Raw genomic sequence first — 12,624 nt, 5'->3', positions numbered from 1 at the left:
AGGAGACAAAGGTGTAGACTTAATTTGTGACCTAGAATCTGAGCTGAGTAAGACAGTAGAGTCAGGAAAAGTAAACAAATGGGGAAGAACTGGCTCTCTTTTCTGGGATGAGAAGAGATTATAGAAGTCAGGGCTGTGTGAGAAAATTCTGCCCTTCATTTTACAGATGAGAAAACTGAGGGGCAGAGAGGTTATAGTGTACCCGAGGTGGGCCCCCTAGCTCCGTGGCGAAAGTAGCTGTGAAACTGTGGCCTTAGAATGGATACTATGGGAGCCTCCAATGAGGTGCTTAATTTTCAAACTGGGCTCCTGGATGGCTTCTGGGAGGTAGGCCGGGCCCGTTGCCACGGAGACAGACTCGCCGACCTCGCGGTCCCACACGTGGCTCTGCGCTCCCAATAAAGTTGTTGTTGAATCGCAGCGGTACCACGTGAGCCGCCCCGGGGGCGGGGCCGGGGGCGGGGCCGAGCTGAGAGAGACCCGGCGGGCGGCCGTGAGGAGGGGAGGCGGGCGCGAGCGCGAGCGCGAGCGCGGCGGCCGGCCATGATCGCGTCGTGCCTGTGTTACCTGCTGCTGCCGGCCGCGCGCCTCTTCCGTGCCCTCTCAGGTACCGGCCCCGCGTCCTGGCAGGCGGGCGCCAGGCCCGGGCCCACGTCGGCAGGGCCCCGCGGGGCCTGGGGCCGGCGTGCGGCGCGTCGGGCGTCACGACCACTTTCCCCCCCGGCCGAGGTGTGGGGAGGCGACCCCCGGTGCCGCTCCTGGACCCCACGAGGCCCGGGCCTGGCCGACGAGCCTCGCGGGCGGCCCCCCTCACGCCTGTGGCCTGGTGGCGTCGCGCCACGGTTAACGTGGGAAGAGGCCGGCGAAGGGGCAGGGGCCCGCCGAGCCACGGCCCTGGGAGGGGTTAGCGACTCGGGGCGAGGCAAACGCCCGAACTCCCTGGGGGCGGGGGGTGTGAGCCCAAGACCCGCACGCACCTGCCTTCCCCTGGGTTACTCCACACTCACCTTTCACAGCCGCCTCTCCGCTCTCCAGCCGAGTGTCTGGTTGAAAACCCGGTGCTCGCAACCCGGAGACCATTTAACCCCCAGCTTTGAAGCGGTCTCCCGTGGGTTTGGGTTTAGAGAGTCCGTGCGGTGGAGCCAGCGCCCAGAGAGAAGAGAGTTATTCCGTCACTTTTCCGTGATCTGCCCGCGCTCCCGTTCCTGGTCTTTGAAATTCCCGAGGCTCTTAGGAGACCGTCCGTCCCTGTGACAGATCCCACAGAACTCCCAGAATGTTCTCCGGCAATTTGGAGGGCGGGACAGACCAAGAACTGCTTTCTTAGACATACGCGGTTCAGCTGCATTCTGTGCTTGTCGTTTCCGGAACTTTACGCAACGTGTGTATGTAAAATAGCCACTCAGGTATTTATTTGTGTGTGTCTGTCGCTAGAACGCAAGCCGCAGGAGGGCAGGGCCATGTCTGTCCCGCTCCCTGTAGCTCTAGCGCTAGCACACTGTCCAGAATATAGTAGACACTCAACTAAGCAATATTTGTGCGTCCGTACTTCTGAGGAATGAGAAGGTCCGCGGAAGTAATTGTTTTCAGAGAATTAAAGCAGATTCCTTTACCCATGGTGCTGCCATTTCTGGAGCCCTTCCGATGTCCCGTGACAGCCTTAGTGACATATACTTGTCCACAGGTTTATAGACCAGTAGTCAGAGTTTAGAGAGATCACAGGAGGGGCCACTCCCTCCCTCCCTCCCCCATAGAGGCAGTGCCACTTCTTTCAACTTTGTGTATTGGTTCCTACAGAAGGTTTTCTTTCTATGCTTCCCATTCCCTTCCTCCCTCCCTCCCTTATAAAACGATTCTGTTGAAAAACCAACGGACAGCCGCGCCACCACCACCAAAAATCTGCTAAATTTGAAAACGAATACTTTCACACTTGTAAACAAGAGAAACTCTTCCATCTGGTATGCAGAGGATGTTTCCAGGGGCAGGGGATTAGCAAATCCCTGAGGTTAAAGCCAGCAACACAGCCCGTGGATTTAAAACAGGGTTTCCCAATCTCAGCATTATGGACATTTGGGCCTGGGCTGTCCTTTGCACTCTAGGATGTTCAGCAGTATCCTTCTCCTCTGACCTCTAGATGCCAGTAGCATCCCCACAGTTGTGACAGCCACTGTGTTTCCAGATAATATCAAATGTCCCCTGAGGGCAAAATTACCCTCTGGTTGAAAACCACTGGTTTAGAGGGCCATAAATCAACATAGACTATAAATAAGATAGTATCTTTCAACATTTGAACCATTTTGAAGTTTTTCTTGCCTTTTAAAAAATAGAGCTGATAAAATGAATCTCTGGTGATTGAGGGTGAGTGTCGTGCATGTCACTTGTCCTGTGTTGTAAATAAGTGATTTAGTGAGTGTGGGTGTTTGCTCGCACCAAAATACTGTGCGTGGAGTTTGGGGGCTCTAATTTTAGAGTTTTCCCACCTGCTTTCTTGCCTGTTGGCTGTCATTTGTGGCTGCCGTAGCAGAGAGATGACAGCTGTCTCTTGCTGTCAGTTGTTGGCGTCTTCTGATTTACAGCCTCTGGTGTGTTATGGAATGGGAAAGCTGATAATGAAGTTTGTGAAGATTGATGAATAGAATACATAGCTTTGAGACAAAGAGCAAGGGCCTTTGCTAAGAAGTAAATTGTATAGATTTTGAGACAGTCTTTTTGTCTACTTTAGGACTTTTTCTTTTGGAATGTATTTGTAGGTTAGAGGATTTATAAAACTGGAAAGGCTCTTGGAGATTATCTAGTTCAAACTTCCCCTGTCTCCACTTTATAGGCAAGAATGAGTTCATCTCACCAGAGGCATTGTCCAAGGTCACATGGTTTGTTAATTTCATTGCTAGATCGTAACCCACGGTTCTGATTCAGGGTCGAGTGCTGGTTCCAATGTAATATGGCCCTTAGAACCAGAGAGTTCTGGTTCTGATGTTTAATAGGAGTCTTAACCTCCAGATAAAAGGGATGTGGTTCCATGTGACCATCTTTGTCCTAGATTATGTGGGATAGCTGTTCTTTCATTCATACAGTGAATACTTTTAGATCCCTACCATATACATTAGTTAATATGTACGAAGCACTTAGAATAGCACCCAGCACGTAGTAAGCACTTCATGCTAATGATGAGGTGTTCCAGGTATTAAAATGGGCAGGCTTGGGGTGCCTGGGTGGCGCAGTCGGTTAAGCGTCCGACTTCAGCCAAGTCACGATCTCGCGGTCCGTGAGTTCGAGCCCCGCGTCAGGCTCTGGGCTGATGGCTCAGAGCCTGGAGCCTGTTTCCGATTCTGTGTCTCCCTCTCTCTCTGCCCCTCCCCCGTTCATGCTCTGTCTCTCTCTGTCCCAAAAATAAATAAATGTTGAAAAAAAAATTTTTTTAAATGGGCAGGCTCAGTGATGGTACAACTATGAGCAAGGTGGATATGATTCTTGCTTGTACGGGACTTACATTCTAGTTGGGAGAAGAGTATGGGTTGGGTGATGTTGTCATCTTATAACATGGTATTTTGCCTTGCTTCTTAGATGCTTTCTTCACATGTCGAAAAAATGCCCTCCTGGCGAAGAGCTCGTCCACCCAGGTAGAGGGCAGCTTTGCCATGGCCCCTCGGGGGCCCGACCAGGAGGAGTGTGAGGGCCTGCTACAGCAGTGGCGAGAAGAAGGGTCGAGCCAGGCGCTCTCAACTTTGAGTGAGGGTCCCCTTGTAGATAAGGGACTAGCCCAGAGCAGCCTGGCGCTTCTGATGGATAATCCTGGAGAACAGGATGCTATGTCAGAGGACAAGTGGTCCAGCAGGCAGCTGAGTGATCTACGGGCAGCAGAAAACCTGGAGGAGCCTTTCCCTGAGGTGCTAGGAGAGGAGCCACTGCCAGAGGTCGAGGGCCCAGTGTGGACGGCTGTCCCCATGCAGGCCGGCCCCCAGTATGCAGACTGTGCTGCCCTCCCAATGGGTGCCCTGGCTGCAGAGCAGTGGGAAGAGGACCCTGCAGTGGTGGCCTGGAGCATAGCACCTGAGCCTATGCCCCAGGAAGAGGCTCTCATCTGGCCTTTTGAGGGCCTGGGGCAGTTGCAGCCTCCCCCGATGGAAATCCCATATCATGGTGAGTCTGACAACTGGCTGAGTGAGCCAGGGTAGCAGCTTGTCTCCACTCTGGGCAGAGCCATTGCTAAAGAAAAGACTCTCTGGTAGGGAGCTCTGTCTCTGCATTCTGATCTTACAGTGTCAAATCTAGAGGGGCCTTAGAGATCATCTCATTCAGCCCCATGGTCTTTCAGATGAAATAACCATGATGCAGAGAGGTAGCAGGACATGCCTGAAGTCACATGGCTAGATGCAGAAGCGAAAGCACTGCATCTGATTCTGATTCTCCATGACGCTGTTTCTAGGAGTAGTGGTGGAGAGATCTCAGGGCCTGTACTCTGCCTCAACCAGAATTTTATCTTCTAGTTTTACCTACATATTTGGCTTCCATTAAAATTTGAAGAATGAGTTCTGTGGCTCAAGTGGGTTGAGCCCACTTGCATCTCCATGCTCTAGGGGAGATGGGGAACATGTGGTTTACAGCTCCACAGGCTTTTTCAAGTATAAAGGTTAGAAAACACCCAAGGCTAAGATTACTCTCGAAATGTCTTTAACCTCAGGTGACTATTAAACACATTGATCCGAGGGATCCTCCACAGAGACCCATGGATTTATCAGAAGTGAGAAATTGTCAGCCTTCATTTATTGAACATGTACTAGGTGCCAGGTACTATGCTAGGTACTGGGGATCAACGCTGAACAGGCCAAGATTGTCTCTGGCTTTATGGAGCTTGCTCTCTAGTCTGGAAATGTCCATAGAGTACTGCTTAAATAGCCAGAGAGAGGGATGGGTGACAGGAAAGATGACAAAAAGGAACTTCAGACACAGTATCTCTGAGTCAGGAGTGGAGATGGTGGGGCCTATGGATAACATGTACTTCTGTGGACTTCTTCTCCCCAACCCCTTTGCAGAAATCTTGTGGCGAGAATGGGAGGATTTCTCTACTCAGCCAGATGCTCAGGGCCTGGAGGCAGGGGATGGCCCTCAGTTCCAGTTCACTCTAATGTCCTATAACATCCTGGCCCAGGACCTGATGCAGCAGAGCTCAGAGCTCTACCTGCATTGCCACCCAGACATCCTCAATTGGAACTATCGCTTTGCGAATCTCATGCAGGAATTCCAGCACTGGGACCCTGATGTGAGTGATGAAGGGGGGAAGGTGCCATCTTGTATTTGCTCTGGACCTGGGGCTATTTCCCAAATGCTCTTAAAAAATGAGTTTACAGGGGCGCCTGGGTGGCGCAGTCGGTTAAGCATCTGACTTCAGCCAGGTCACGATCTCGCGGTCCGTGAGTTCAAGCCCCGCGTCAGGCTCTGGGCTGATGGCTCAGAGCCTGGACCCTGTTGCCGATTCTGTGTCTCCCTCTCTCTCTGCCCCTCCCCCATTCATGCTCTGTCTCTCTCTTTCCCAAAAATAAATAAACGTTGAAAAAAAAATTAAAAAAAATGAGTTTACAGTTTATATGTGTATAGGGTCAGAGTTCTGCCTAGGGCTGGAGCCTTCTTGCCTGGAATAAATGAGTTTTTGGCAGGTGTTCAGAAGACTCCGTGGGTACACACTTTCCAACACCTTTATGCAGGGAGGGAGACTTGAGGGATTCAAGGAACAGGAAAACCCAGCACATGCTTCGGGTCTACTCAGCTTAAGTCTAGGCTTTTCCTTGCTGGGGGTGGCTGTATGGGAAGAGTTGGCCCTGCGGGAAGCTTCAGTGTGACCCTGCCTGAGACCAACAGCAGCTTTCCACCTGCCCTCAGTCCCTGCTCCTGGGGTGGGAGTCACTCTCCAGCACTCTTGGTACTCTGGAGTGATTGGTTTCCTTGTCACTTTTTCAGATCCTGTGTCTCCAGGAAGTCCAGGAGGATCATTACTGGGAGCAGCTGGAGCCTTCTCTGCGAATGATGGGTAATGCTGGCGTGTTCACCAGTCTTGCTTCCTATGGCCCTGTCTGTTCTCTCCTGAAGGCACCATCTTTTTCTTTTGCTTCAGTAAATCCTCATTCTCACCCGTGCACTAGCTCCTCCTTTGTATGGGTGAGAAAGAAAGAGTTCTGTAGTTTTAAAGCAATTCTGGCATTAATTGCCTTGAATTAATTAATTGACATGAATTGCCTTTAATCCTTGAAGTAACCAACCCTGTGAGGTTGAGTATTGTTATCCCTGTTTTACAGTGAGGAAACTGAGGTTCTGTAAATTTGTGTGACTTGCTCAAGGTCACCATGCTACAAAGCTAGTAGGTTGTGCAGCTAGGACTCCAATTTGTTTGACTCTAGAATCCATGCTTTTCCTGTCGAGTTCTGTCTCTTCATACCCTTCTGTCCTACTTCCCCTTTAGCCACTCACTCATCTGCTTACCACTGTAAGGGAACCTCTGCAGAACCAAGGAGTTGGCAAGGACAGGAACTCCCCTTGTGGAGCAGCGGGAGCAGTGCCTTAGGCATACACGCCTCGGCTACTGCCACTGCTTGGAGGGATTCAGGCTTCAAGGACTCTGACCCATCTCCTTGGCCGGGTGTTCCTTGCAGGTTTTACCTGTTTCTACAAGAGGAGGACCGGATGTAAGACAGATGGCTGTGCTGTCTGTTACAAGCCCACGAGATTCCGTCTGCTCTGTGCCAGCCCTGTGGAGTACTTTCGGCCTGGCTTGGAGCTCCTCAATCGGGACAACGTGGGCTTAGTGTTGCTGTTGCAGCCACTAGTCCCAGAAGGCCTGGGGCAAGTCTCGGTGGCCCCTCTCTGTGTGGCAAATACCCATGTCTTATACAACCCACGCCGGGGTGATGTCAAGCTGGCCCAGATGGCCATTCTCTTGGCAGAAGTGGACAAAGTGGCCAGGTTGTCAGATGGCAGCCATTGCCCCATCATCTTGTGTGGGGACCTGAATTCTGTTCCTGATTCACCTCTCTACAACTTCATCAGGGATGGGGAGCTCCAGTACCATGGGATGCCAGCCTGGAAGGTGAAATGGGGGAAACCACTTCGGGGGTGGGAATATGGCCAAGGGAGAGATTCAGGTGTTGGCAACTAGTGCTGCTTCTGTGGCAGGGACCTCAGTTACACCCGTTCGGGCTCCCTCCTGCTTTTTCTTGTTCTGTTGAATAGTTTTTGTTCTGAAACCTGGAAGTTAGAAATTCCTGGGTGCCTTTGGCATCTTGAAATCCCTTCAATTTTTATCATTGATTTGTAGTTTAGATATAATACACAAGTACATCCTTGCAAGAATTCAAACATAAAATAAGACCAAACCCACCTTTATTACCTACGTTCCTTACCTTTCCCCTTAGAGTGAAGTAGTAATTGTTTGAAGTTTGGTGGTTGTCTTCCAGAACATTCTGTATGTATTTACGGTGATATCTATGTTCCTGTGATATTGTAATTATAGTTTACACTTATTAGGTACTAACTGGATTCCAGGTGCTATTTTAAGCACTTTACATGTATTAACTCACTCAACTTTCACAATTTCTGTCATCGCTTAACATTTTTTAAGTGAGGAAACTAAGGCGTAGAGAAGTTAGGCAGTTGCTGGCTCTAGATTATGCAGGTAGGTAGTGGTGGAGCCAGGATCTGTAACCAGGATCTGCAAGCCCTAGAGCTCTTGCCCCACCAGTGCTACGCTGTGATTGCTTCTAACTGCTGATATTTGATCTATTGTGTGTATGTGTGTACTCTATGTTTCGTTTTGTAGTTTGGTTTTTTTCACTCAGCAACGTATATATAGATCTATCTTATTCCTTTTAAATGCTGAATGTTGGTAGCATAGATATCTTACAGTTTTATCATGTGTATTTAGCCTTGCTGATAGACCTTCAGCTTGTATTGATTTCTTTATATGTCCCTTAATCTCTCTGGTCCTCTGTCTTGTCCTTGCTGTCCATCTTATTGCTTAACTTTTGGCAGGGCACAAAAATGGCTGAATTGTTATTAAGCACTTTGGACTTTTATTTTAATGAGGTTACTCAAGTGCTAGCAATATCCTGGTTCTCATGTATGCAGAGAAAGGCCTTATCCTGCTGGAAAGCTGCCATGGTCAAGGAGCTCAAGAGAATGGGAAAAATAATTTAAGTGCCTACCATGTGACTGTCACCATTAGGCACAGTGATTAAGAGCACTCGTTTTGAAGCCAGTCAGTCCTGAGTTCCAGACCCTGCTCTGCTACCCTGTGCAAGTTACTTAACTTCCTTAAGCCCCATGCACCTCATCCATATGCTAGGGAAACAATGGGAGCTACTTCAGAGGGGTTTTTTGTTGTTGTTTGATGGATCAAATACAATAATGCACAGTAAAGTATTTTCCAGTTCCTGCTTCAAAGGAAGCGGTTAACAATCAGTTATTATTATCAAGATCATTAATTGTATGTGGTATTACTGTCCCATTTTATAGTAGAGGATATTGAACCCAAGGGAGTTAACTGACTTGCCCAAAGTCACACAGCTAGAAAGTGGCCATTAGATTCCAGGTCTGTTTTACTTGAGGTGGCATATTGAAAATTTATGTCCTTCAAGGCCAGAGAGATTGTTTCTATCACTGCTCTTGCCTCCCCACTTAGCTAGTGTCTTGCACATATTTGGCATTCAAATATTTGTTGTTGTCAAATGAAATAAAGGGAATTTTGCTACACATGTTGGAGATATGCAGATGACTGATGTTGCCGAATGTGTTTCCCTACTGCATTCTGTCCGTTCCCAGGCTGCTCATTGGCTTTGACCGAGGATGGTGACATAGATACGGTAAAGTGCTTTGGTGCATTTCCCATTTGGTTTGACCCTGTGGTTTCCTCATGATAGGCTTAAGATGCTAGACCTTGATCCAGAAGATCCAAAGATAAGGATAAACCTTTTCCCACTGCAGATTAAAGCCCCTGAAAGTTGATATTCTCCGTGGAGACTCAGGTAGATTTTTCTGAGGTGAAATTTAGGAGACTATATGTTCATACACGTTCTATTCTCTTTCACGCACATACCTCATTCTCTTACCCCTTATTTCTGCCTCATGGACAATTCAGTGTTTCTAGTTAAAAAAACAAAAAGGGTTTTACTCTCTCTCCCTCAAAACAAACAAACAAATAAATAAAACGGGGCACCTGGGTGACTCAGTCAGTTAAGCATCCGACTCTTGATTTCAGCTCAGGTCATCATCTCACAGTTTGTGGGATCAAGCCCCGCACTGGGCTCTGTGCCAGTAGCACAGAGCCTGCTTGGGATTCTCTCTCTCTCTCTTTTTCTCTCTTTCTCTGCCCCTCCCCTGCCTGCGCACAGGCGTGATCTCTAAATAAATAAATAAATAAATAAATAAATAAATAAATAAGGTTTTAATTAGCTCCTTATTTTTAACCTTACCCAGAGACTTACATGTTTTGCTTATATTATGTATATAGTGCGTGATTGTGTGTGTGCATGTGTTTGTCTGCATGTCCCAAATCATGGGCTATTTTCTTTTTCCATCTTGGTGTCCTCATTCCCACCTGCTCTTTCCTTATAGGTATCTGGACAGGAAGACTTCTCCCATCAGCTTTACCAGAGGAAGCTACAAGCCCCACTATGGCCCAGCTCCCTGGGTATTACTGATTGCTGTCAGTATATCACTTTCTGTCACCCCAAGAGATCAGGTGAGCATGTACCACATTTTAAAAATTTATTTATTTTGAGAGAGACCGAGAGAGAGCAAGCAGGGGAGGGGCAGAGAGAGGGAGAGACAGCATCCCAAGCAGGTTCTGCACTGTCAGTGCAGAGCCTGACACAGGGCTTGGACCCACAAACCCTGAGATCATGACCTGAGCTGAGATCAAGAGTTGCAGGCTTAACCAACAGAGCCATCCAGGTACCCCCACAGACCCCATTCTTGATTGGCTGTGCCTCTGTGCCCATTTTGGAAGAAAGCTAGTATTTCAGTGACAAGAGAAAATGTAATTCCTTCAATTCTGTTAGCAAATTCCTTTGTTTTTCTCACTGTCCTCATGATCTCCCAGTGAAATGGACAACTTTAAATCCTATCTGTTGGAGATTCAGCTTGTCTTCAGAGCCAGCCTTCCCCTGTGTCCCTACACTGGAAGCTTCTTGGTATTAAGGAGGTTTCAGCATGTGGCTTGTCTTCCTTTCTCTCACTGTATGGCTTTTCCTGGTTTACAGAGAGACTACAGTATAGCCGAGACTTCCTGCTGCGATTCCGTTTCTGTGATGTCGCCTGTCAGCGACCAGTGGGACTGGTTCTTATGGAAGGAGTGACAGATACTAAGCCAGGTGATGTAGGAACTAAGCTTGTTTTCTTGGTCTTCTTTCCTCTTCACCCCTGATATTTGTCAGTTATGTGGTTCCTTAGTCTTTTTGTAAGTGTAATTGTTAGAGGTAAGCTTGTGGTGATAAACATGCTTAGAAGGAAGGTTCATGGAGTTCTTTGGCCATATGCAGTGCAGTGAGAACATAGGCCAAGAATCAAGAGACTTGAGTTCCAGTCATCTTTGAGACCTTAAATGAGCCATGTAACCTTTTTAGGCTTAAGTTGCTAATAACTAGCATGTGTTCGGCATAGAGGAGGGAAGGTACACATGACAGGGCTTTCAGAATCATAAGGTGACAGTAGTCCTGCTTGTAATAAAAAGTTACTCCTACTGAGAACTTCCAGATCAAATATGGCAGAGTATACTTGACATTCTCCTCTTCTCGTGTCTGAAACCATTCCAAAGCAACAAGGAGAATGGAAAAAAAGCAATATAAACTCTATCGTTGAGAAAGAAGTTTTGAAGGTATTTGAAACCATGGATCACAGCACAGGTGGAATAGCTGCAGAAAGCACTGGAGATCGTGCAGGGGTGCTGGAGGGAGTGTGGAGGGACTTATCTGGGGACTGTATGCATCTCACAAGGAATCAGCACAGTGCATTTCTCCAAGGTGAGGAGTGTACCTTAAGCCACAAAACTAAAATCCCTTGTTTCATCAGCAAGAATAAGTTGCACAGGTTGTGACAGGAGATTTTCTGAACCCGTTTTGGTCTTAAGAGGCACTGGAGAAAAGCCTGATCAAGGAATCAAGCCCTATTTGCATTAAGCAGTTTGAGTGGCAGGGGGGAGATGAGATACTTACAGAGCTGCATATCGCTTTTGGAGGGAGAAATCAAGATTAAAAGGACTCATATATTCATATATGGCCCTGTGTCATCAGGAATATTCCTTTTCCTTGGAGTGCCTACACAGTTCTTCCCTTAGAGAAACTATACAGATAGCTGGTATAGAAAAACCTCGACTTATTCAAAGCTGGGCTGCCTAAAAGGAGCCAGCATGAGATCTGTGCTAGAATACTGCAAGAAAGAAAAGCAGAAGGAACCGGAAAAATAAAAGGTAGATAAAGAATGCTTACGTCAGAGATAAAAATTGTTGCCATGAAGCATGTGAAAAATTATGAACATTGTCCCATGAATAAAAAAGTGAAACAATTGCCTTTATAAAATAAGAGTACAAAAACAATTGCCTTTATTATTATTTTTTTTTAATTTTTTTTTCAACGTTTATTTATTTTTGGGACAGAGAGAGATAGAGCATGAACGGGGGAGGGGCAGAGAGAGAGGGAGACACAGAATCGGAAACAGGCTCCAGGCTCTGAGCCATCAGCCCAGAGCCTGACGCGGGGCTCGAACTCACGGACCGCGAGATCGTGACCTGGCTGAAGTCGGACGCTTAACCGACTGCGCCACCCAGGCGCCCCAACAATTGCCTTTATAGAATAAGTTCATGCAAATGGCAAGGCATCGGAAGATGAAACAGAAGCTGCAGAACTCAGGAAAGAAGTAGAATAAAAAATTTTAAAATCACATAAAATGAAGACAAAATTGGGTGTAGCATAAGAAGGAATAGGAAGAGATACTGCTGAAAACAAGAGACAGAGGCCATGAAAGAAAAAGCAAAATAAAAAGAAGTAAAAAGATAAAAGAGACTGGAGAGAAATGACAGTAGTGAAGGATAAGGAAATTCTCAGCATACACATAATTGAAGTTCACAAGAAAGTCTGTATAATGGCATATAAGAAATGTATAAAGGTATGATTCAAGGAAGATCTTCCCCAAATTAAAAGATTTGAATCTTCAAATTGAGAGGATGTACCAATTTTCAGTAAAAAACGAAATAGGAGAATCAACAATAAGACATCCTTGTGAAGTTATTGGAAGCCAGAGATAAAAGAATCCTTTGGGCAATTGAACCAAAAAGATTGGGCTACTCTTAAAGGTAAAAATAACCAGGTTGGCTTCAGATTTCTTAACATTATCATTCAACTCTAGAAGACAGGAGAACAAGGCTTCAAGGAAAGAAGGTGTGGCTCAAGAATTTCATACTCAACCAAAAGTGTTTCTTGACCAAACGGCTACAATAACCTAAGACAGCCAAGCGATGACTGGAAAAACTATAGAAGGACTGGTGATAAAGCAATGAATTTATTTTTTCTTGTAGGAATTTAATTTGAATTGGCATTTTGCACAGAGTAATGAACATTTCAGTGGCTCAGTTTTTTTTTTAAT

General features: G+C 46.9%; 2 protein-coding genes across 11 annotated transcripts in view; one reads left to right on the top strand and one right to left on the bottom strand.

Moving 5' to 3' along the window:
- LRRC74A (leucine rich repeat containing 74A) overlaps positions 1-1,131 on the bottom strand; it is a 49,510-nt gene extending 48,379 nt beyond the window's left edge. For all 4 annotated transcript variants that reach the window (XM_043556698.1, XM_043556699.1, XM_043556701.1 and 1 more), the window contains exon 1: positions 1,008-1,131. In XM_043556698.1, coding sequence (XP_043412633.1) covers positions 1,008-1,080 — 73 coding nt within the window. In that variant the 5' untranslated portion in view covers positions 1,081-1,131. The remainder of the gene's footprint in view (positions 1-1,007) is intronic.
- ANGEL1 (angel homolog 1) overlaps positions 1-12,624 on the top strand; it is a 44,796-nt gene that overhangs the window by 12,663 nt on the left and 19,509 nt on the right. For 4 of the 7 annotated variants that reach the window (XR_006293442.1, XM_043556696.1, XM_043556693.1 and 1 more), the window contains exons 3-8: positions 3,565-4,140; positions 5,034-5,260; positions 5,956-6,025; positions 6,645-7,078; positions 9,601-9,727; positions 10,248-10,358. Coding sequence is in view for 5 of the 7 variants with exons in the window: in XM_043556696.1 (XP_043412631.1) it covers positions 3,565-4,140; positions 5,034-5,260; positions 5,956-6,025; positions 6,645-7,078; positions 9,601-9,727; positions 10,248-10,358 (1,545 nt within the window). In the remaining 2 variants the exon portion in view is untranslated. Of the gene's footprint in view, positions 1-460; positions 608-1,296; positions 1,407-3,564; positions 4,141-5,033; positions 5,261-5,955; positions 6,026-6,644; positions 7,079-9,600; positions 9,728-10,247; positions 10,359-12,624 lie in introns of those variants that run through there. The other 3 variants (XM_043556695.1, XR_006293443.1, XM_043556697.1) reach the window with 3 other exon arrangements.

This window comes from Prionailurus bengalensis, chromosome B3, assembly GCF_016509475.1.
Source record: "Prionailurus bengalensis isolate Pbe53 chromosome B3, Fcat_Pben_1.1_paternal_pri, whole genome shotgun sequence".
Lineage (NCBI taxonomy): Eukaryota > Metazoa > Chordata > Mammalia > Carnivora > Felidae > Prionailurus > Prionailurus bengalensis.
The sequence above is the reverse complement of the archived record's forward strand: the minus strand, read 5'-3'. Positions and strand labels throughout refer to the sequence as shown.